General features: G+C 46.4%; 1 protein-coding gene across 1 annotated transcript in view; it reads right to left on the bottom strand.

Annotated features, from left to right (window-relative positions):
- Positions 1–4,256: 4,256 nt before the first annotated feature.
- The window catches only part of NOL12 (nucleolar protein 12), an 88,557-nt gene continuing 68,725 nt past the window's right edge, over positions 4,257–24,088 (bottom strand). The window contains exons 5-7 of the mRNA XM_063940520.1: positions 23,089–23,231; positions 9,175–9,263; positions 4,257–6,048 (exon numbers count right to left, since the gene is read on the bottom strand). Coding sequence (XP_063796590.1) covers positions 5,880–6,048; positions 9,175–9,263; positions 23,089–23,231 — 401 coding nt within the window. The 3' untranslated portion in view covers positions 4,257–5,879. The remainder of the gene's footprint in view (positions 6,049–9,174; positions 9,264–23,088; positions 23,232–24,088) is intronic.

Below are 24,088 nucleotides of genomic sequence, written 5' to 3'. Positions count from 1 at the left end.
TTTTGGATGAGAAATTCTTTAACCTGATTGTTCTGATCAGCTGATAATGTCTCTGACACCTTCACTGCGGGAAGCAACCGGGGTGAAGACACCGAAGGGCAAGGCTCCGCTGACAGAGACAACCTATCTTTCCAGGGTTTGATTAAGTTAACATGGTAGATCTGTTCGGGTTTTCTCTTTCCCGGCTGGTATACTTTGTAATTAACCTCATTCACTTTTTCCCTAATCTCAAATGGACCCTGCCATTTAGCTAGGAATTTGCTTTCCACAGTGGGTACCAAAACAAGAACTCTATCTCCAGGAGCAAATTCCCGTATCTTGGCACTCCGGTTATAGACCCTCTGTTGAGCACTTTGGGCCTGTTCCATGTGCTCTCTGACAACAGGTACCACGGCTGCAATCCTATCCTGCATTTGTGTTACATGCTCAATAACGCTTCTATAAAGGAGTGGGCTGTCCTTCCCACGTCTCTTTGGCAACATCCAACAGCCCTCTGGGGTGTCTACCATACAACAAATCAAATGGAGAAAACCCCGTAGAGGACTGAGGAACTTCTCTGATGGCCATTAACAAGTAGGGCAACAAACAATCCCAATTTTTCCCATCTCTCTCAACAACCTTTTTTAACATACTTTTTAATGTTTTATTAAACCTTTCCACCAACCCGTCAGTTTGGGGATGGTAGATGGACGTCCTGAGGTGAGTGACCTTAAATAACTTGCACAATTCTTTCATGATCCTTGACATAAATGGAGTACCTTGGTCAGTCAAAATTTCTTTTGGTATTCCCACTCTACTAAATACCTGCACCAGCTCCCTAGCTATCGCCTTGGTTGTGATAGTGCGTAAAGGGACAGCCTCAGGATATCGAGTGGCATAGTCCATAATTACCAGGATATACTGATGGCCCCGAGCAGACTTTAACAAGGGCCCCACGAGATCCATGGCTATTCTGTCAAACGGGACCTCTATAATAGGCATGGGAACTAGTGGGCTCCTGAAATGGGGTCTAGGGGCATGATACTGGCATTCAGGACAGGAAGAACAATATTCAGACACTTCTTTATAAACCCCTGGCCAAAAGAACCTTTGTAAAACTCTTTCAGTGGTTTTTTCTGCCCCTAAATGTCCTGCGGTAACGTGACTATGAACTAAATCTAGTACCGTTCTCCGATAAGGCTGGGGAACTACCAGCTGTTCCACCACATCCTCACCCCTTTTGACAATGTGGTACAAGAGCTCATTACAGATGGCCATGTGGGGATACGTAACCCTGTCACCTGGTACCACAGGTTCCCCATTAACAATCTTAACATTCTCTCTAGCCTTTATTAAGGTAGGATCCTTTAACTGTTCAGACGCAAACAGATCCTTCTTTACCTCCAGGTCAGGCACGCTTTCAGTTCTAACTACTATGTCTCTGTTCCCGGCAAGAGGGTCCTCACTGGACTCCCCATCTGTCACTTCCCCAGCCAAACTAGCAAAAGGCAAAGGGCCAGAAAGTTCCGAAGACCCACGTACATCCATAAAATCACCGGTATTATCAACTGGCTTTTTACTTCTCACATCTGTTGATAACCGTGATTCCCACAGTTTCCAAAAATGAGGAAAATCCCTCCCTATTATGGCCTCATGCACCAAGGTAGGGACCAGTCCCACTTTAACCATTGCTGACCCACAACAAGTTTCTATATTCACCTCAGCAGTGGCATAATGTTGGGTATCCCCATGTATGCAAGTTACCCCAATAGGTATTTGCTGGACCTTTAAGGGGTTCACTAACCCAGCTTTCACGAGGGTAACTAAACTTCCTGAATCTAGCAAGGCCTCTACCCGGTTACCTTCTAAGAACACATCACACATTTGTTTTTCCAGCTCAGGTGAAGGTACCACAGTACAGGCTAACCTAGCAAAGAAAGACATTCTGCGACATTCAAAGGCAGCATCATATTGCATGGGTTCTTGCGTGACTGGGCAATTGGCAATAACATGACCTGGCATACCACACCTAAAACATTTAACCACATGATTATCAACCCATTTGGGCAGCATAGACCGTTCTAGCCCCATTGGCCTGTTTCCAGGGCCAGTGTTTACAGTCTCTCCAGCCTTGCGTTCTCTTAACCGCCCAGCAACGTTTTCCCACGGAACAGTCTTACCAGTCTTTACTGAAGGGCGCTGTCGAGGATCTATGGGTTGCTGGGTGGTCATCAGTAGTTCCTCTGCTGCCAAATACCTCTCTACCATGTCCACTAATTGGTCAGCAGTACCCGGGTTTCCATGGCTCACCCACTTGCGCAGGACCATGGGCAAAGATCTCAAGTAGCGGTCCATGACGACTCTTTCCACCATCTGGGGACCAGTTAATGTCTCTGGCTGCAGCCATTTTTTTGTTAGCTGAATAAGGTCGTGCATCTGGGAGCGCGGAGGCTTCTCCATGGCGTACAGCCAACGGTGCACCCGTTGTGCTCGTACTGACAGCGTGACTCCCAGGCGGGTCAGGATCTCAGTCTTTAGTTTATCATAGTCCCGAGCCTCAGCAGGGCTTAAATCAAAGTAAGCTTTTTGGGGCTCACCTGACAGGAAAGGTGCCAGCAGACTGGCCCACTGTGCTTTCGGCCAGTTCTCACGCTCGGCAGTCCTTTCAAACGTAGTCAGATAGGCCTCCACATCATCAGCCTCTGTCATTTTCTGCAGGAAGTGACTGGCTCGTATAGAACTAGAGCTGGTTGGAGCACTGACGGCCACATCTCCAACCCGAGCTGCAAGTCTCTGCACCACTTCTGCTAAGGCCTCTCTATCCTGACGCTGTTGCCTGTAAAGTTCATCAACAACTGCCTGCTGTTGTCTCTTATTTTCCTCCATTGCCACCTGCTGCTGTCTGTTGGCCTCCTGCTGTAGTCTCCAATTTTCCTCCATTGCCACCTGCTGCTGTCGGTTGGCCTCCTGCTGAGCCGCTGTAGCTTGCAGCAAGGCTTTAAGCAGATCCTCCATGTCAACAGATTTTTCAGGCGGCTTTGCAGCTGCTTTCACCCAGGACATATATCAAACCCTCAGGGGTGAGTCTCAGTAACTTCACACTGGGCTGTATCTGCATAAACCACCGTTTTCTGCAGGCCTCACAAAGCTGCTGCTTTCACTTATGCGCAGAACGGCCTGCTCGCATTCTCCACCAAGTTGTAACACTGTAGGGGTGCAAGGTGCCTTTTCCTGGGGAATATGGCAGCACGCAGCAGCTGAGGAACAACACAAGTCCAGTTTCTGGTACAACTGACCCCGGCCAGTTTTATTGAAACAGAAAATAAAACAAACCCCAAAATAAAAATACCTTGCCTGTCCGGCACTAACTAAACATAAGATGTTCCTAACTGTCACTAAACAAAACACAGAGTTCTTCAGTACATACTGTATAGCTTACTTGCATCAGAAAGCGTGTCTCTCACACACAGATCCTGCAGCCTTCCCAGGCAGTCTGCCCATACTAATCAGGTTAGAAGCACTATATCACTCTTACACAGCTGAAACCCTGATTAGCCCTCTGTGAGGCCAAAGACCCGAACTGGGCCCAATGTCTAGAACTCGCCTTATCTCTCTCTCAGAGCCTTTACCCAGCTTTTACAGCAAACTGAAAAGGTTCAGACAAAACAAAAAGCATTTTTCCTAGAAGTTAACATTTTCTAAAACATGTAAGACAAGAACCTGGGACAAATATACCTGCCCTCAAACACTATCCCAGTGTTCTTGTCACAGTATGTATATATATATATATATATATATATATATATATATATATATATATATATATATATATTAGTGATGAGCGAGGTTTGGTTTTACTCGGTTCTCAAAACGGCATCTTATTGGCTATCCAAAACACGTGACATCCGTGAGCCAATAAGATGCCATTTTGAGAACCGAGTAAAACCGAATCCGCTCATCACTAATAAATATATATATATATATATATATATATATATATATATATATATATATATATATAGGAGAGTGTGTTCAGCTATGAGAACAGGTGGGATGAAACACAGATGCTAGCTTAAGTTCCATAGGAAATGTGTTTAGGGGATGATGCAGACCAGGCATATTACTGGCAGACTTCCCCTGCACTCGGCCAAATGGAATACTCAGCAGCTTGGCAATGGGCCTAATTCAGACCTGATCGTAGCAGCAATTTTTTTAGCAGATGGGCAAAACCATGTGCACTGCAGGTGTGGCAGATATAACGTGCAGAGAAAGTCATATTGCACTCAGAGCACAATTAATTTTATTTCTCTCCTCTAATATATTCAGACAATTTTACTCCACATGATAAGAATTTTATTTTGCCCCTCCCTTAGAGGGACATGTAATAAGCGGTGATAACAGTGGAGAAATGAGCCAGTGGAGAAGATGCCCATAGCAACCAATCAGCATTGACGTAACATTTATAATTTGCATACTTTAAAAGTATGCAGAGCAGCTGATTGGTTGCAGTGGGCAACTTCTCCACTGGCTCACTTCTCCACTTTTATCACTGCTTAGTTCATGTCCGCCTTAGTCTCAATGGTGAATAGGTGAGCAGGCTACACATTCCCACTGTGCATTCCAGTATTACAATCTCCGACAGTGACACAAAATGTTCTTCACCAGTCTTCAAATGAATGCTAGCGACAGCGTTACACATGATGAAACAAGTATCACATTGCAGAACAAATCTATGGTTAGCACAGACACTGTTATAAAGAGTGAATACACATATACATTCTTTATGATCACAGTTCAGTCCTAAACCAGATATCCTCAAAGTGCTCATACCCACATTAGTACTACAAAAACAACATCTCTACTTGTTCTACTACTAAATAATGCATAAATGCAGGATATAAAGTGTATGTCTGCATATGAAACATCGCATCTTCAATCACCAGGCGATAATAAAATAATAAAGTAGCCCGTTTTAAAATAAATGTTTATAAATACAGTAAAAGTGTTTAAATTCTCACAGGTCTGCCCTACCCACGAGTCATGTGACATGGTCAGTGAGCACACACCTATAGAAATGCTTTTCTGTACATACTTGTGAAATGGATAATTAGTAACCTCTCTTACATACAATAGCAACAGATGAAATTAAACACGTCACTCATGGCTCTGTCCCAGTAAAATGACCTTTGTGAGAACTTAAAAAATAAACAAATTATCTATGCATATTAGAAAATTAAATGTACTGAATGCATGTGTCAGATCCAGTCTACCCCAAACTTGCATATAGGATACTTTCCTTTACTTCTACACAAAAACATCATACACTCTTATCTCATGCAGGTAACGCACATTTCCAGTGCTTACATGGTTACTATGAACACAGCCCCCCTCACTCCCCCGCTCTTCCGTTACCTGCATCATGATACTGGAACCACTTGTCTTGTCATACACATATCGTACACAGTACCTGAAGCTTTTTAAACAAGCGGTCACACCCCCTTATTCCTCATTTGTTACAGAGCAGCTCTATGAAAAGAACAGGGAATCCCCACTGGATTTGTAATCCATTTTCATTTACAGTAGATGCTAAATGACCTGAAACAAAGTGATGCTCATGATAGACTGTGATAGGACTCAAACATCAAGAGCAACAAAGAGCAGGAAACCAAATGATCTGTAAAAACAAACGTTATCATGTTCTCATGTTCGCTCTGTTGTAAAATATAATTTAACAAATATCATTTCTGAATTCCCCACAGATTTGTGAACCATTGTTGAATGGTTCTAAATGAACGCAGCATGCTTACTCATTGAATAGTAATAATCCATGGAGACGTGGTTTGGTGTTGGCACATTGTTAGTGTAAAGTCTATAAATGTGGGACACAAGTCTAATAATATCTAGTTTCTGTTCCTCCCAGTTTTGCCAGTTTGTCTCCTGCGCTGGGCTTTGCTTGTGCGCCCAGACGTCTTCATTCCCATTTGCTTTGCACCCTCCTGATTCCGTGATGGGCGCTTGTTCGATTTACGCTGACTTCGAACATGGAGAGACTTTGTGAGACTACAAATCCTGCGGGGACAGATCACTTTATATCAATACCACATCTCCATAGCTAAAATCAAGCACAGCATAGACACTTAATACACACTTATTAAGGTCAGTTTATAAAACGTTAAATACTTTATTACAGATATTCTTACACACATCGTTCCTCAGCTCTTTACAGAAAATATTTAATTCATTCCCATCAGCTTACTTTTGTCAGTAGCTAATTATTATTACATTCTCTTTTTAAGGCGCCACCAGAGGTCCGCAGCTCCGTACATATTCAGCAACATTAGGATAGTACAGGATACGCAGAACATTGCATAACATTACAGTAACCACATAAACAGAACACAGGTAAGAGTTAGCATCACAAATTTCAGTACACAATTCAGCAGGGAAGGAAGGTGAGTGAGGGAGCAAGTGATGGCACGAATAGTAGGAGTAGAGCCACTGGAAGAGATGGATGGCTGTGAGAGGAACTCTGGGCTAAATGGTCAGTAGGTGAAGGCTGTCATTGAAGTGCTAGAGAAGAGGGATGTGGAAACAGGAGGGAGGAGAACACTGCTCCTAGGAGCTTACAATCTAGGGTAGAACAGATGACATGAGAGGTGAGCATGTGGGTGGGGACCTAAGGGCAGGAGGTAGGCAAGGTAGGAGGGTGGGGTGAGTGACCTGGTGACAAGGTCAAGTGCTGGAAGACTATGCTTTGATAAACAGACTGTTCAGACAAGCCACTCAAGCAGTTTAGGGGCGTGAGGGAGAAGATAAATGGGAAGGTAGCTATCGGCTGAGGATGGGTCGAGGTTGGATTTTTTTAAGAATAGGTGAGACAAGAGCAAGTTTCAATGGCTAGGGAAAAATGTCAGTGGAGAGAGAGAAGTTGAAGAGATGAGCAAAGTGAGAGCAGACAGGAGCGGAGAAAGTGAGAAGAGAGGAGGTTCAGGGGGTAAGTGGATGGGAGGAGATGCAAGATGAAGGAGTATACTTCACTGCCTGTGGAAGGAGCACATGGTGGGGTGGCCATGGGAAGCGAATGGTGGTGGTGGTGGGGGAATGCAGTGAGGAGATGGGAGATTTCATGATGAATTGCCTCAATTTTGAAAGTGAAGAGGAAGGCAAAGTCGTAGTGAGGGAGGATGGGAGGGCACGGTGCAAAGGACAGTGCTGAAAGTACCAAAGAGGAAGCGGTGATTAGAGGACAGAGAGGAGATTAGTGGAAGGAGGATTGCTTGGTGAGGGACATGGCAAAACTGAAGGAAGAAAGGATGAACCTGAAGTGGAGGAGGTCTGCCAGAGAGTGAGCTCTCCTTCAGAAGTGCTCGGCGTAATGCAAGCTTTATGCAGGAACCGGGTTCCAAGGAAGCAGCAATGATAGCAAATCCAACTGCACCTGAATGACCCCTACTGTGTATTAGCCTTCATACTAGAGGGTAAATTACCCCCTTCGGTTACCCCCGGCACGTTTTGGAGATTTGGCTTCACTTGCCTCAGACAGGAGAAACCAAATTCCTGATAAGTAACAATTGTTTATGTGATAGCTGCCGCGATGACACATAGGTATGCTTTTCTCATTGAAAAAACAGACTATAAAATTAGATAGACCGAAAATGATCATCAGGCAAAAATTATGTTACGTGCCCATTTTATTCCATGCAAAAAATTAGTGCAGCTAATTTGATACCACCCTTTGAGTTTTCTCACACCCAAAAAAAAAAAAAAAAAAATTGCTTCAACTGAATTGCCTGAAAAAACAAAACATTGGGCAAAAAATTGTGGGTTTTTTTTGTGTAGAATATTTTTTGTTAGAATTGACCCCCCCCCCCCTAGGTGTTATATTTAAATTGTATAGGCATTATCAATATTCAATGTAATCTGTGTGACCCTTAGGACATCCAGTGTTTTTTTTTTCAAACTCCAGAACCAGGTTTTTCTTTTTCGTCTGCCCTAAAACACCAGGTGTTGTATTATAATGTACACACAAGAAACCTGCTTCAATTAACAACTAATCCCGGAGACCGTTTTATGCAGTTAATTAGCAGAACTGGCTGGTAAGTTTATATTCGCTTCCCACCAGGAGCTACCCATACATAAGCGGTAGCATTTCATTACCTCTTTCTATGGGAATAAACATTACCACAATGGAGGAATCATTTTATAATCAGTATAAACAACTGTCCAACTGAAGTGTGACTTTTGGAAACCTACTGTACATGGGTACTGACTAGCATTTACTAGTATTCAGGATCGCTTTAGGAGAGCTGGCATATCACCTAATGTACATGTCCTGGACAAAACAAAACGTAAATACTAATGTGAAGTCACTTAATATGGTGCTGATGCACCACATGCAGCCTGTACAGGAGGATCACAGAAATCCGGTTGATGATGGTGGAAACCACTAACTGCCAATGTTTCAGAAAATTGCATAGAAGCTAGATTATGTTTAGACCTGGTAAATGAGAAGGCTATGCCATATGGATAACATCAGTGTCATGCTCATCAAACCACTGGACAACCACAAGTGCTCTGTGAATGGGCCTTTGTCAAGACACCTCTTCTGTCAGGAAAGAAGTGCTGCCATATGGGAAGAAGGCGATCACCCAGCACCATTGAGTAATGATTAGGATTGACGTTACCTTCTCAGGAAATAAATGCATCCAAACAATGGCAAGAAAACTTACCCTACAAATTAAAAGGCAGCTTGTTAATTGCTTACTTTGATGAGACACAGCTTGCTTTGGCTTACCCTTTGTACCTTGCACTTCAAATGAATACACCTTCTGTATTACTCAATCTTTGAGTATGCGCTTCTGCACATTGCTGCCACTTATTCTCTCCTCTGCTTTCCAAGCGAGATCCCCCTACGCTGCCCATAAACCATTAGCATTAAATCGGTCTGGTTCCCACACGCTCCTACCACAGGTGGCCACACCATCACCACTATTTTAACGTCACTGAGGTCCTGTTGCCAGCCATAATCACAGCATTTACTCTACTCTGTCTGATCTACCCAGGCGTTTCCAGTCTGTTTCCATCAACCACCTGTGTCTCTCACTGAGAAAGACCCGTAGGTAGGTGTACGGTATAATAAGTGTAAAACCATGGCGAGAAGTTCCTAGCTACAGGACCATCAGGTATTTACTGTACCTCTTTGATAGCAATGGATTCCCAGCTTGTTTTGGTAGAGAAACTGTGGATGTAGGCTGTGCCCCTTCCTTCATCTCTCCATCTTCTTCCTGTAGAAATTATTATATATCATACAGCCTCATGTGCATAACATTCCTACCCCACAGGTTCTTTTACACCGTGTATATGCACTTTAAAGAGAAAATATAAATATGATAATCCAAGTTACTGAACGGCAATATTTGGCACAGAAATTGTAATAATAGAACACTCTAAAAATGTATATATTCAGCATATCTGGTAAGATACTTGGTTTGAAAAGATAATGGGCGAAATATACTGAGTCTTGGAGAGCGATAAAGTGGAGGAAGATAAAGCACCAGACAATCCGCTCCCAACTGCCATGTTACAGGCTGTGTTTAAAGAAAATTACAGTTAGGAGCCAATTGGTTTTAACTTTATCTTTGTCTACTTTATCACACTACAAGGCTTAGTACATCTGCCCAATAGCTCTAAAACAAAAACAAAAAAGATAACATTCATATACTGTATAAGTGTGAGATGACGTGTGCTTTGTGACATGGCGCGTTAATCTCCTGGAAGCAGCCATTAGGGGAAGGGTAGACTATGGCCATAAAAGGATATACATGGGCAGCAACAATACTAAGATAGGCTGTGACATTTAAATAATGCTCACTTATCACTGTAGTCTTGCTGTTGCCAGCAGCCTCCCTGTGCCTAACTCTGAGAAAAAAATAAAACTAAAGAAGCTCTAGGAGCTCCCCTAGCTGTGACTGGCTCCTCCGGACACATTTTCTAAACCGAGTCTGGTAGGAGGGGCATAGAGGGAGGAGCCAGCCCACACTCAAAGCTCCTAGTGGACCAGTCTATACCCCATGGTACTAATGTGGACCTCAGCATACTCTAGGACGTAAGAGAAATGTAGCTTGCATTTGAAGGTATTTCCCCTTAATGTATTACAATCAATAATTATTGAACCTTCAGCACTTACTTATGGCAGCAGACTGTCAGACTTTTGGTTGGGTGGATTAAAAGAGTTTGCAACATTCTAACTTTCATAATCAAATTGCCCACTGGAGGGCACTATTTAACAAGCAAACACATTTGTGCTTTTACCAAAGGCAGTCAATAAAATGCTCCAGTTTGCAGTACATACTGATGGGTGGTCTTCTGCTTGCCGAATGTCGGCATACCGACACATTCTCCCTCGTGGGGGTCCATGACCCCCCTGGAGGGAAAATAAATAGCATTGCGCGCGTAGCGCGCCACCGTGCCCGCAAGGGGCTCATTTGCACTCGCCACGCTGTCGGTATGCCGGCAGTCGGGGCTCCCGGCGTCGGTATGCTGGTCGCCGGGAGCCCGGCCGTCGGCATACCATACTACACCCCATACTGATGCCTGTATTGTTTTATCTAACTAGTAGTGTATTGTTGGTCACACGTGCGGATCTGTCGATATTATTTTGAATTTGGATACCCACGTAGGCGGGCCACACTGCGTACAATCAGTGAGGTTGGCATATGACTGCTCACACCCCCTGTTAGTAGCAATTACCAAATGGAATTACAGATTGAGTATCCTTGATCCAAAATCCCAAATTTTTGTGTCCCCTGCTGAGATATAGATATGTGTGTATATATCTATATATATATCTATATATATATCTATATATCTATATATATATATATATATTTATTTTGTGTATATATAAATATATTATATAGATATATAACACATATATATGTGTCATTATCTCAGCAGGGGAACCAAAAATGTGTGATTTTGGATAAGGGATAGTCAACCTGTATATTTTTAACAAGTAACGGTATTGTCCTGTAGCCATATGCGCATAGATAATGCTGTAATTTGCTGATATCTAAGGTCAGATTATCTTGGGACCTATTTGTGAAACTTAAGGAATGTGGGAAGAGGTGCAGAGGTCAGTGTTGGAGTTTGGACTCAAAAAATAAGATTTTACTCACCGGTAAATCTATTTCTCGTAGTCCGTAGTGGATGCTGGGAACTCCGTAAGGACCATGGGGAATAGCGGGCTCCGAAGGAGGCTGGGCACTCTAGAAAGATTTATGACTACCTGGTGTGCACTGGCTCCTCCCACTATGACCCTCCTCCAAGCCTCAGTTAGGACACTGTGCCCGGACGAGCTGACATAATAAGGAAGGATTTTGAATCCTGGGTAAGACTCATACCAGCCACACCAATCACACCGTATAACTCTTGATACTATACCCAGTTAACAGTATGAATATAACTGAGCCTCTCAACTGATGGCTCAACAATAACCCTTTAGTTAGGCAATAACTATATACAAGTATTGCAGACAATCCGCACTTGGGATGGGCGCCCAGCATCCACTACGGACTACGAGAAATAGATTTACCGGTGAGTAAAATCTTATTTTTTCTGACGTCCTAGTGGATGCTGGGAACTCCGTAAGGACCATGGGGATTATACCAAAGCTCCCAAACGGGCGGGAGAGTGCGGGTGACTCTGCAGCACCGAATGAGAGCACTCCAGGTCCTCCTCAGCCAGGGTATCAATTTTGTAGAATTTTGCAAAGTGTTTGCCCCTGACCAAGTAACAGCTCGGCAAAGTTGTAAAGCCGAGACCCCTCGGGCAGCCGCCCAAGATGAGCCCACCTTCCCTGTGGAATGGGCTTTCACTGATTTAAGATGCGGCAGTCCAGCCGCAGAATGCGCCTGCTGAATCGTGTCACAGATCCAGCGAGCGATAGTCTGCTTAGAAGCAGGAGCACCCAGCCTGTTGGGTGCATACAGGATAAATAGCGAGTCAATTTTCCTGACTCTAGCCGTCCTGGAAACATAATTTTTCAAGGCCCTGACTACGTCCAGTAACTTGGAATCCTCCAAGTCCCTAGTAGCCGCAGGCACCACAATAGGTTGGTTCAAGTGAAAAGCTGATACCACCTTAGGGAGAAACTGGGGACGAGTCCTCAATTCTGCCCTATCCATATGGAAAATCAGATAAGGGCTTTTACATGACAAAGCCGCCAATTCTGACACACGCCTAGCCGAAGCCAAGGCCAATAACATGACCACTTTCAACGTGAGATATTTTAGATCCACGGTTTTTAGTGGTTCAAACCAATGTGATTTTAAGAAACTCAACACCACGTTGAGATCCCAAGGTGCCACTGGAGGCACAACCGGGGGCTGAATATGCAGCACTCCTTTTACAATGTCTGAACTTCAGGTACTGAAGCTAATGCTTTCTGGAAGAAAATCGACAGAGCAGAGATCTGTATCTTAATGGAGCCTAATTTTAGGCCCATAGACACTCCTGCTTGTAGGAAATGCAGAAATCGACCTAGTTGAAATTCCTCTGTTGGGGCCTTTTTTGGCCTCACACCAAGCAACATATTTCCGCCATATGCGGTGATAATGTTTTGCAGTTACATCTTTCCTGGCTTGAATCAGCGTAGGAATGACTTCCTCCGGAATGCCCTTTTCCTTTAGGATCCGGCGTTCAACCGCCATGCCATCAAAACGTAGCCGCGGTAAGTCTTGGAACAGACAGGGCCCCTGCTGCAGCAGGTCCTGTCTGAGCGGCAGAGGCCATGGGTCCTCTGATATATTTTCTTGAAGTTCTGGGTACCAGGCTCTTCTTGGCCAATCCGGAACCACGAGTATCGTTCTTACTCCTCGCCTTCTTATTATTCTCAGTACCTTTGGTATGAGAGGCAGAGGGGGGAACACATAAAACGACTGGTACACCCACGGTGTTACCAGAGCGTCCACAGCTATCGCCTGAAGGTCCCTTGACCTGGCGCAATATCTTTTATAGCTTTTTGTTGAGGCGGGACGCCTTCATGTCCACCTGTGGCCTTTCCCAATGGTGTACAATCCTTTGGAAGACTTCTGGATGAAGTCCCCACACTCTCGGGTGGAAGTCGTGTCTGCTGAGAAGATCTGCTTCCCAGTTGTCCACTCCGGGAATAAACACTGCTGACAGTGCTAACACATGATTTTCCGCCCATCGGAGAATCCTTGTGGCTTCTGCCATCGCCATCCTGCTTCTTGTGCCGCCCTGTTGGTTTACATGGGCGACTGCCGTGATGTTGCCTGATTGGATCAGGACCGGCTGGTTTTGAAGCAGAGGCCTTGCCCGACTCAGGGCATTGTAAATGGCCCTCTGTTCCAGAATATTTATGTAGGGAAGTCACCTGACTTGACCAAAGTCCCTGGAAGTTTCTTCCCTGTGTGACTGCCCCCCAGCCTCAAAGGCTGGCATCCATGGTCACTAGGACCTAGTCCTGTATGTCGAACCTGCGGCCCTCTAGAAGATGGGCACTCTGCAGCCACTACAGTAGAGATACCCTGGTCCTTGGAGACAGGGTTATCAGCCTAATGCATCTGAAGATGCGACCCGGACCACTTGTCTAACAGGTCCCCCTGAAAAGTTCTTGCATGGAACCTGCCGAATGGGATTGCTTCGTAGGAAGCTATCATTTTTCCCAGGACTCGCGTGCAATGATGCACCGATAACTGTTTTGGCTTCAGGAGGTCTCTGACTAGAGATGACAGCTCCTTGGCTTTCTCCTCCGGGAGAAACACTTATTTCTGGTCTGTGTCCAGAACCATCCCCAGGAACAGTAGACGTGTCGTAGGAACCAGCTGTGACTCTGGACTGTTTAAAATCCAACCGTGCTGTTGTAGCACTTTCCAAAATAGTGCTACCCCGACTAGCAACTGCTCCTTGGACCTCGCCCTTATAAGGAGATTGTCCAAGTACGGGATAATTAAAACTCCCCTTTTTCGAAGGAGTATCATCATTCTGGCCATTACCTTGGTAACACCCTCGGTGCCATGTACAGTCCAAACGGCAGAGTCTGGACTTGGTAATGGTAATCCTGTACCACAAATCTGAGGTACTCCTGACGAGGATAGTAAATAGGGACATGCAGGTAAGCATCCTTGATGTCCCGGGATACCATGTAATCCCCCTCGTCCAGGCTTGCAATAACCGCCCTGAGCGATTCCATCTTGAACTTGAATTGCATGTGTTCAAGGATTTTAATATAAAGAAGGGTCACACCGAACCATGCGGTTTCGGTACCCCAAACCGTGTGGAATAGTAACCCCGTCCTTGTTGAAGTAGGGGCACCTTAAGTATTACCTGCTGGGAATACAGCTTATTAATTGCCTCTAGCACAGCCTCCCTGCCTGAGGGAGTTGTCGGCAAGGCATATTTGAGGAAACGGCGGGGGGAAGACATCTCGAATTCCAGCTTGTACCCCTGAAATACTACTTGAATGAAACAGGGATCCACCTGTGAGCGAGCCCACTGATCGCTGAAATTTTTGAGACTGCCCCCCACCGTACCTGGCTACACCTGTGGAGCCCCCGCGTCATGCTGTGGACTCAGAGGAAGCGAGAGAAGAATTATGATTCTGGGAACAGGCTGACTGGTGCAGCTTTTTCCCTCTTCCCTTGTCTTTGTACAGAAAGGAAGCGCCTTTGACCCGCTTGCTTTTCTGAAGCCGAAAGGACTGTACCTGATAATACAGTGCTTTCTTAGTCTGTGAGGAAAACTGAGGTAAAAATATTTCTTCCCAGCTGTTGCTGCGGATACGAGGTCCCAGAGACCATCCCCAAATAATTCCTCACCCTTATAAGGCAGAATCTCTATGCGCCTTTTAAGGTCAGCATCACCTGTCCAGTGACAGGTCTCTAATACCCTCCTGACAGAATGGACATTACATTCATTTTGGATGCCAGCCGGCAAAATATCCCTCTGTGCATCCCTCATATATAAGACGACGTCTTTAATATGTTCTCATGTTAGCAAACTAGTATGTTTGACAGGGTCACCGACCACGCTGCAGCAGCACGCTCTGCAGGTTTCAGTCTAGTACCTGAGTGTGTAAATACAGACTTCAGGATAGCCTCCTGCTTTTTATCAACAGGTACCTTCAAAGTGGCCGTTCCTAAAACGGCAGTGCCACCTATTTTGACAACCGTGTGAGCGCCTTATCCACCCTAGGGGATATCTCCCAGCGTAACTTATCCTCTGGCGGGAAAAGGTACGCCATCAGTAACTTTTTAGAAATTACCAGTTTCTTATCAGGGGGAACCCACGCTTTTCACACACTTCATTCATTCATCTGATGGGGGAACAAAACACTGCCTGCTTTTTCTCCCCAAACATAAAAACCCATTTTTAGAGGTTAATGTCAGAAATGTGTAACACATTTTCTTTATTGCCGGGATCAAGTCACGGATGTTCCTAGTGGATTGTGTATATGTCTCAACCTTGTCGACACTGGAGTCAGACTCCGTGTCGACATCTGTGTCTGCCATCTGAATGAGCGGGCGTTTTTGAGCCCCTGATGGCCTTTGAGACGCCTGGGCAGGCACGGACTGAGAAGCCGGCTGTCCCACAGCTGTTACGTCATCCACCCTTTTATGTAAGGAGTTGACACTGTCGGTTAATACCTTTTACCTAACCATCCACTCTGGTGTCGGCCCCACAGGGGGCGACATCACATTTATCGGCATCTGCTCCGTCACTATATAAGCCTCCTCCTCAAACATGTCGACACAGCTGTACCGACACACCGCACACACACAGGGAATGCTCTGACTGAGGACAGGACCCACAAAGCCCTTTGGGGAGACAGAGACAGAGTATGCCAGCACACACCAGAGCGCCACATAATGAGGGGATTAACACTATAACTGAGTGAATTTTCCCCCATAGCTGCTTGTATATACAATATTGCGCCTAAATTTAGTGCCCCCCTCTCTTTTTAACCCTTTGAGCCTGAAAACTACAGGGGAAAGCCTGGGGAGCTTTCTTCCAGCTGCACTGTGAAGAGAAAATGGCGCCAGTGTGTCTGAGGGAGATAGCTCCGCCCCTTTTCCGCGGCCTATTCTCCCGCTTTTTTCTGGATTCTGGCAGGGGTATTTACCACATATATAGCCTCTGGGGCTATATATTGTGGTATTTTTGCCAGCCAAGGTGTCTTTATTGCTGCTCAGGGCGCCCCCCCCATGCGCCCTGCACCCTCAGTGACCGGAGTGTGAAGTGTGTATGAGGAGCAATGGCGCACAGCTGCAGTGCGTTACCTTGGTGAAGACTGATGTCTTCTGCCGCCGTTTTTCCGGACCTCTTCTTGCTTCTGGCTCTGTAAGGGGGACGGCGTCGCGGCTCCGGGACCGAACACCAAGGACTGGGCCTGCGGTCGATCCCTCTGGAGCTAATGGTGTCCAGTAGCCTAAGAAGCCCAATCCGGCTGCAAGCAGGCGAGTTCGCTTCTTCTCCCCTTAGTCCCTCGCTGCAGTGAGCCTGTTGCCAGCAGGTCTCACTGAAAATAAAAAACCTAAATCTATACTTTCTTTCTAAGGGCTCAGGAGAGCCCCTAGTGTGCATCCAACCTCGGCCGGGCACAAGATCTAACTGAGGCTTGGAGGAGGGTCATAGTGGGAGGAGCCAGTGCACACCAGGTAGTCCTAAATCTTTCTAGAGTGCCCAGCCTCCTTCGGAGCCCGCTATTCCCCATGGTCCTTACGGAGTTCCCAGCATCCACTAGGACGTCAGAGAAACAAACATTTTAAACAAAGCAGCAAGTGAATGTCAGTGTCATCATGAACATCGCATTTTAAATTCATGACTCACATTTGAAAACCTACATGTTGATACTTAAACTGACAGCTATAGGCGGATTGGTTGCTTTGGGCAAATTCTCTGCTTTATCTCCAATGTTTGATTCAACTCCCCCTGTAATGTTCTTTCAAAAATATTGTGTAAAAGCACCAATAAGAAAAAATAAGAATTTACTTACCGATAATTCTATTTCTCATAGTCCGTAGTGGATGCTGGGGACTCCGAAAGGACCATGGGGAATAGCGGCTCCGCAGGAGACTGGGCACAAAGTAAAAGCTTTAGGACTAGCTGGTGTGCACTGGCTCCTCCCCCTATGACCCTCCTCCAAGCCTCAGTTAGGATACTGTGCCCGGACGAGCGTACACAATAAGGAAGGATTTTGAATCCCGGGTAAGACTCATTACCAGCCACACCAATCACACCGTACAACTTGTGATCTGAACCCAGTTAACAGCATGATAACAGAAGGAGCCTCTGAAAAGATGGCTCACAACAACAATAACCCGATTTTTGTAACAATAACTATGTACAAGTAATGCAGACAATCCGCACTTGGGATGGGCGCCCAGCATCCACTACGGACTATGAGAAATAGAATTATCGGTAAGTAAATTCTTATTTTCTCTAACGTCCTAGTGGACGCTGGGGACTCCGAAAGGACCATGGGGATTATACCAAAGCTCCCAAACGGGCGGGAGAGTGCGGATGACTCTGCAGCACCGAATGAGAGAACTCCAGGTCCTCCTCAGCCAGGGTATCAAATTTGTAGAATTTAGCAAACGTGTTTGCCCCTGACCAAGTAGCTGCTCGGCAAAGTTGTAAAGCCGAGACCCCTCGGGCAGCCGCCCAAGATGAGCCCACTTTCCGTGTGGAATGGGCTTTTACAGATTTTGGCTGTGGCAGGCCTGCCACAGAATGTGCAAGCTGAATTGTACTGCAAATCCAACGAGCAATCGTCTGCTTAGAAGCAGGAGCACCCAGCTTGTTGGGTGCATACAGGATAAACAGCGAGTCAGATTTTCTGACTCCAGCCGTCCTGGAAACATATATTTTCAGGGCCCTGACTACGTCCAGCAACTTGGAATCCTCCAAGTCCCTAGTAGCCGCAGGCACCACAATAGGTTGGTTTAAGTGAAATGCTGAAAACACCTTAGGGAGAAATTGAGGACGAGTCCTCAATTCCGCCCTGTCCGAATGGAAAATCAGATAAGGGCTTTTACAGGATAAAGCCGCCAATTCTGACACGCGCCTGGCCCAGGCCAGGGCCAACAGCATGACCACTTTCCATGTGAGATATTTTAACTCCACAGATTTAAGTGGTTCAAACCAATGTGACTTTTGGAATCCAAAAAAAAAAAAAAACTACATTGAGATCCCAAGTGCCACTGGAGGCACAAAAGGAGGCTGTATATGCAGTACCCCTTTTACAAACGTCTGAACTTCAGGGACTGAAGCTAGTTCTTTTTGGAAGAAAATTGACAGGGCCGAAATTTGAACCTTAATGGACCCCAATTTCAGGCCCATAGACACTCCTGTTTGCAGGAAATGTAGGAATCGACCCAGTCGAATTTCCACCGTCGGGCCTTACTGGCCTCGCACCACGCAACATATTTTCGCCAATTGCGGTGATAATGTTTTTGCGGTTACATCCTTCCTGGCTTTGATCAGGATAGGGATGACTTCATCCGGAATGCCCTTTTTCCTTCAGGATCCGGCGTTCAACCGCCATGCCGTCAAACGCAGCCGCGGTAAGTCTTGGAACAGACAGGGTCCTTGCTGGAGCAGGTCCCTTCTTAGAGGTAGAGGCCACGGATCCTCCGTGAGCATCTCTTGAAGTTCCGGTTACCAAGTCCTTCTTGGCCAATCCGGAGCCACGAATATAGTGCTTACTCCTCACCATCTTATCAATCTCAGTACCTTGGGTATGAGAGGCAGAGGAGGAAACACATACCCTGACTGGTACACCCACGGTGTTACCAGAGCGTCTACAGCTATTGCCTGAGGGTCCCTGGACCTGGCGCAATACCTGTCGAGTTTTTCCCAACGGTTTATAATCCTGTGGAAGACTTCTGGGTGAAGTCCCCACTCTCCCCGGGTGGAGGTCGTGCTGAGGAAGTCTGCTTCCCAGTTGTCCACTCCCGGAATGAATACTGCTGACAGTGCTATCCCATGATTTTCCGCCCAGCGAAGAATCCTTGCAGCTTCTGTCATTGCCCTTCTGCTTCTTGTGCCACCCTGTCTGTTTACGTGGGTGACTGCCGTGATGTTGTCCGACTGGATCAACACCGGCTGTCCTTGAAGCAAAGGTCTTGCTAACCTTAGAGCATTGTAAATGTCCCTTAGCTTCAGGATATTTATGTGAAGTGATGTCTCCAGGCTTGACCATAAGTCCTGGATATTCCTTCCCTGTGTGACTGCTCCCCAGCCTCGCAGGCTGGCATCCGTGGTTACCAGGACCCAGTCCTGAATGCCGAATCTGCGGCCCTCTAGAAGATGAGCACTCTGCAACCACCACAGGAGGGACACCCTTGTCCTTGGTGACAGGGTTATCCGCTGATGCATCTGAAGATGCGACCCGGACCATTTATCCAGCAGGTCCCACTGGAAAGTTCTTGCGTGGAATCTGCCAAATGGGATTGCTTCGTAGGAAGCCCCCATTTTACCCAGAACCCTTGTGCATTGATGCACTGAGACTTGGCTCGGTTTGAGGAGGTTCCTGACTAGCTCGGATAACTCCCTGGCTTTCTCCTCCGGGAGAAACACCTTTTTCTGGACTATGTCCAGGATCATCCCTAGGAACAGAAGACACGTCGACGGAACCAGCTGCGATTTTGGAATATTGAGAATCCAATCGTGCTGCCGCAACACTATCTGAGATAGTGCTACACCGACCTCCAACTGTTCCCTGGATCTTACCCTTATCAGGGAATCGTCCAAGTAAGGGATAACTAAAATTCCCTTCCTTCGAAGGAACATCATCATTTCGGCCATTACCTTGGTAAAGACCCGGGGTGCCGTGGACCATCCCTACGGCAGCGTCTGAACTGATAGTGACAGTTCTGTACCATAAACCTGAGGTACCCTTGGTGAGAAGGGTAAATTTTGACATGAAGGTAAGCATCCTTGATGTCCCGAGACATCATGTAGTCCCCTTCTTCCAGGTTCGCAATCACTGCTCTGAATGACTCAATCTTGAATTTGAACCTCTGTATGTAAGTGTTCAAAGATTTTAGAATCGGTCTCACCGAGCCGTCTGGCTTCGGTACCACAATAGTGTGGAATAATACCCCGTTCCCTGTTGCAGGAGGGGTACCTTGATTATCACCTGCTGGGAATACAGCTTGTGAATGGCTTCCAAAACTGCCTCCCTGTCCGAGGGAGACGTCGGTAAAGTCGACTTTTGGAAACGGCGAGGGGGAGACGTCTCGAATTCCAATATGTACCCCTGAGATATTACCTGAAGGATCCAGGGGTCTACTTGCGAGTGAGCCCCCACTGCGCACTGAAATTCATTGAGAACGGGCCCCCACCGTGCCTGAGCTTGTAAAGCCCTAGCGTCATACTGAGGGCTTGGCAGAGGCTGGAAAGGGTTTCTGTTCCTGGGAACTGGCTGATCTCTGCAGCCTTTTTCCTCTCCCTCTGTCACGAGCAGAAAAGAGGAACCTTTTGTCCGCTTGCCAACAAAGGACTGCGCCTGATAATACGGCGTCTTATTTTGAGAGGCGACCTGGGGTACAAACGTGGATTTCCCAGCTGTTGCCGTGGCCACCAGGTCTAAAAGACCGACCCCAAATGTCCCCTTTCAAAGGCAATACTTCCAAATGACGTTTGGAATCCGCATCACCTGACCATTTTACTGGTAGAATTGGACAACGCACTTATACTTGATGCCAGTCGGCAATTATTCCGCTGTGCATCATGCATATATAGAAATGCATCTTTTAAATGCTCTATAGGCAATAATATACTATCCTTATCTAGGATATCAATATTTCCAGTCAGGGAATCCGACCATGCCAACCCAGCACTGCACCTCCAGGCTGAGGCGATAGCTGGTCGCAGTATAACACCAGTATGTGTGTAAATACCTTTTTTTGGATACCCTCCTGCTTTCTATCAGCAGGATCCTTAAGGGCGGCCATCTCATGAGAGGGTAGAGCCCTTGTTCTTACAAGCGTGTGAGCGCCTTATCCCCCCTAGGGGGTGTTTCCCAATGCATCCTAACCTCTGGCGGGAAAGGGTATGCAGCCAATACTTTTTAAGAAATTATTAATTGTTATCGGGGGGAAACCCACGCATCATCACACATTTTATTTCTCAGATTCAGGAAAACTACAGGTAGTTTTTCCCTCACCGAACATAATACCCCTTTTTTGGTGGTACTCGTATTATCAGAAATGTATAAAACATTTTCCATTGTCTCAATCATGTAACGTGTGGCCCTACTGGAAATCACGGTTGTCTCTTCACCGTCGACACAGGAGTCAGTATCCGTGTCGGCGTCTGTATCTGCCATCTGCCTGACGGCCTATGAGACGTCTGGACAGGCACAAGCTGAGTAGCCGGCTGTCTCATGTCAACCACTGTTTTTTTATATAGAGCTGACACTGTCACGTAATTTTCAACAGTACATCCACTCAGGTGTCGACCCCCTAGGGGGTGACATCACTGTTACAGACACTCTGCTCCGCCTCCACATCATTTTCCTCCTCATACATGTCGACACACACGTACCGACACCCAGCACACACACAGGGAATGCTCTGATAGAGGACAGGACCCACTTAGCCCTTTGGGGAGACAGAGGGAGAGTTTGCCAGCAAACACCAGAGCGCTATATATGTATAGGGACAACCTTACAATAAGTGTCTATCCCTTATAGCTGCTTATATCTGTTATTTTGCCAAATAAGTGCCCCCCTCTCTTTTTTACCCTGTTTCTGTAGTTGCAGGATGCAGGGGAGATTCTGGGAGCCTTCCTACCAGCTGAGCTGTGTGGGAAAAATGGCGCTGTGTGCTGAGGAGATAGGCCCCGCCCCCTTCACGGCGGGCTCTTCTCCCGCTTTTTACTGGAAAACTGGCAGGGGTTAAATACATCCATATAGCCCAGGAGCTATATGTGATGTATTTTTCGCCAACTAAGGTAAATTCATTGCTTCCCAGGACGCCCCCCCCCCCCCAGCGTCCTGCACCCTCAGTGACCGGAGTGTGAAGTGTGCTGAGAGCAATGGCGCACAGCTGCAGTGCTGTGCGCTACCTTATGAAGACAGGAAAGTCTTCTGCCGCCGATTTATGGACCTCTTCTTGCTTCAGCATCTGTAAGGGGGCCGGCGGCGCGGCTCCGGGACCCATCCATGGCTGGGCCTGTGATCGTCCCTCTGGAGCTAATGTCCAGTAGCCTAAGAAACCCAATCCACTCTGCACGCAGGTGAGTTCGTTTCTCTCCCCTAAGTCCCTCGATGCAGTGAGCCTGTTGCCAGCAGGTCTCACTGAAAATAAAAAACCTATTTAAACTTTTACTCTAAGCAGCTCAGGAGAGCCACCTAGATTGCACCCTCCTCGTTCGGGCACAAAATCTAACTGAGGCTTGGAGGAGGGTCATAGGGGGAGGAGCCAGTGCACACCAGCTAGTCCTAAAGCTTTTACTTTGTGCCCAGTCTCCTGCGGAGCCGCTATTCCCCATGGTCCTTTCGGAGTCCCCAGCATCCACTAGGACGTTAGAGAAAATGATTTACATTTTAGAAGTGCGTCAAGGTGAATGGTTACGGAAAAGTTTGCGGCGGGAAATCATTACATGTTTACGTCACGTGTCAAGCAATACTCGTCAGATCTCCCATCTGGAAGACTCATGAATTTTTGGGGACTTCCACAGAATTCCAGAATAGTTGGGCACTCTCTGTCCCCCTTCCTATTGAAATGGGGCGGACGGGATGGTAGGGGATAGAATTCTACAGTTATCAGTTAACTGCGGTATCTTGGCCTTAGCGTGTGATGCTGTGGTTTGGGCCATTATGTAGTGGGGTCAAATGACGCAATCTGACGGCCCTGCCACAATTGTCACCTCCATCCAATTTACACATATAGGCAAGTTTATCTTATACATTTCTTTCTACGATGAAATTAATGGTTACTTGCGAAACTGAACACAGATTCACTTATCTTTTCTGTCAGCCCACAGGTTATCTCCATGAACATGTTATATAAGAAATAGGTCTTAAAGATAAATGTGGTTGGCAAAATAACGCATGCAATAATGTAGTTCTTATTATACCTGTCTGCTGCCAGGGGGTAGGAGACCCACACCAGACAGGTCCAAGTCACTGATGGTTGTCACAGTTACAGTGTGATTGGGATGGTCATACAGCAGAGACTCTGTTTTAGAGGTCACCAACATCTCCACTTCATCCGCTTCCTCTATAGAAAAGAAAACAAAATGAAAAAAAAAAAAGGTTTCAAAAACAAATAATTTTCCTTATGTCCATTATGCCACACACTGGGGCTGATGCAGTGTTGGTGGCATAATGGTCAATACTGACTCAAGACAGTGCATATCCTCACATATGCAGAGCCATACATATAACAATGTGCGTATACTTCCATGTTGTTAGCACAGGCACCTCATTTACAAGCCATCATCACCACCACTTGCGGCTGCCCAGTATCAGGTGCGAAAGATACACCTCATACCAGGCATATACTCATAAATACAGGCGGTCATGTGCCACATTTCCGTGAATGGGATGCGGTTACGTCACCAGCGCCCTGGGTACCCGAGCTTAGCATACGGATGCCGGGTTCCCGAACACTCACAGTGCCACCAGCCAGAATCCCAGCTAGCAGGGGCTATTCCCACTCTGGGATGTCCATGACAACCATAGATTGGGAATAGAACCTGTGGCGAGCATAGCGAGCCACCAAGCCCACAAGGGGCTTTGTTGCGTCCGCCCCCTGCCGGCATTCTAGCGGCCGGGATCCCAGCATCGGTATGCTGACGCCGGGAACCCATCGCCGGCAACGTATACCACACCTGCGTGAACAGCCTAAGATCGCCTCTTCCCATGACTCCAGCTGTAAACTTTAATACATGTGGATCCACATTTGCGCACGTATGTACTTCCTGTGCTTGTGACTCACTACGCAAACTGGCGCAGTGCTCGCTCTGATTCAGGCCCAATATGTCAGCATAATGTTACTTTATTTCCATATAACAGATTGCAATGGCAAAAAAACAACAACAAAAAATAAGAATTTACTTACCGATAATTCTATTT

Source organism: Pseudophryne corroboree, chromosome 9 (genome assembly GCF_028390025.1).
Source record: "Pseudophryne corroboree isolate aPseCor3 chromosome 9, aPseCor3.hap2, whole genome shotgun sequence".
NCBI lineage: Eukaryota > Metazoa > Chordata > Amphibia > Anura > Myobatrachidae > Pseudophryne > Pseudophryne corroboree.
This window is presented reverse-complemented; position numbering and strand designations above follow the sequence as displayed.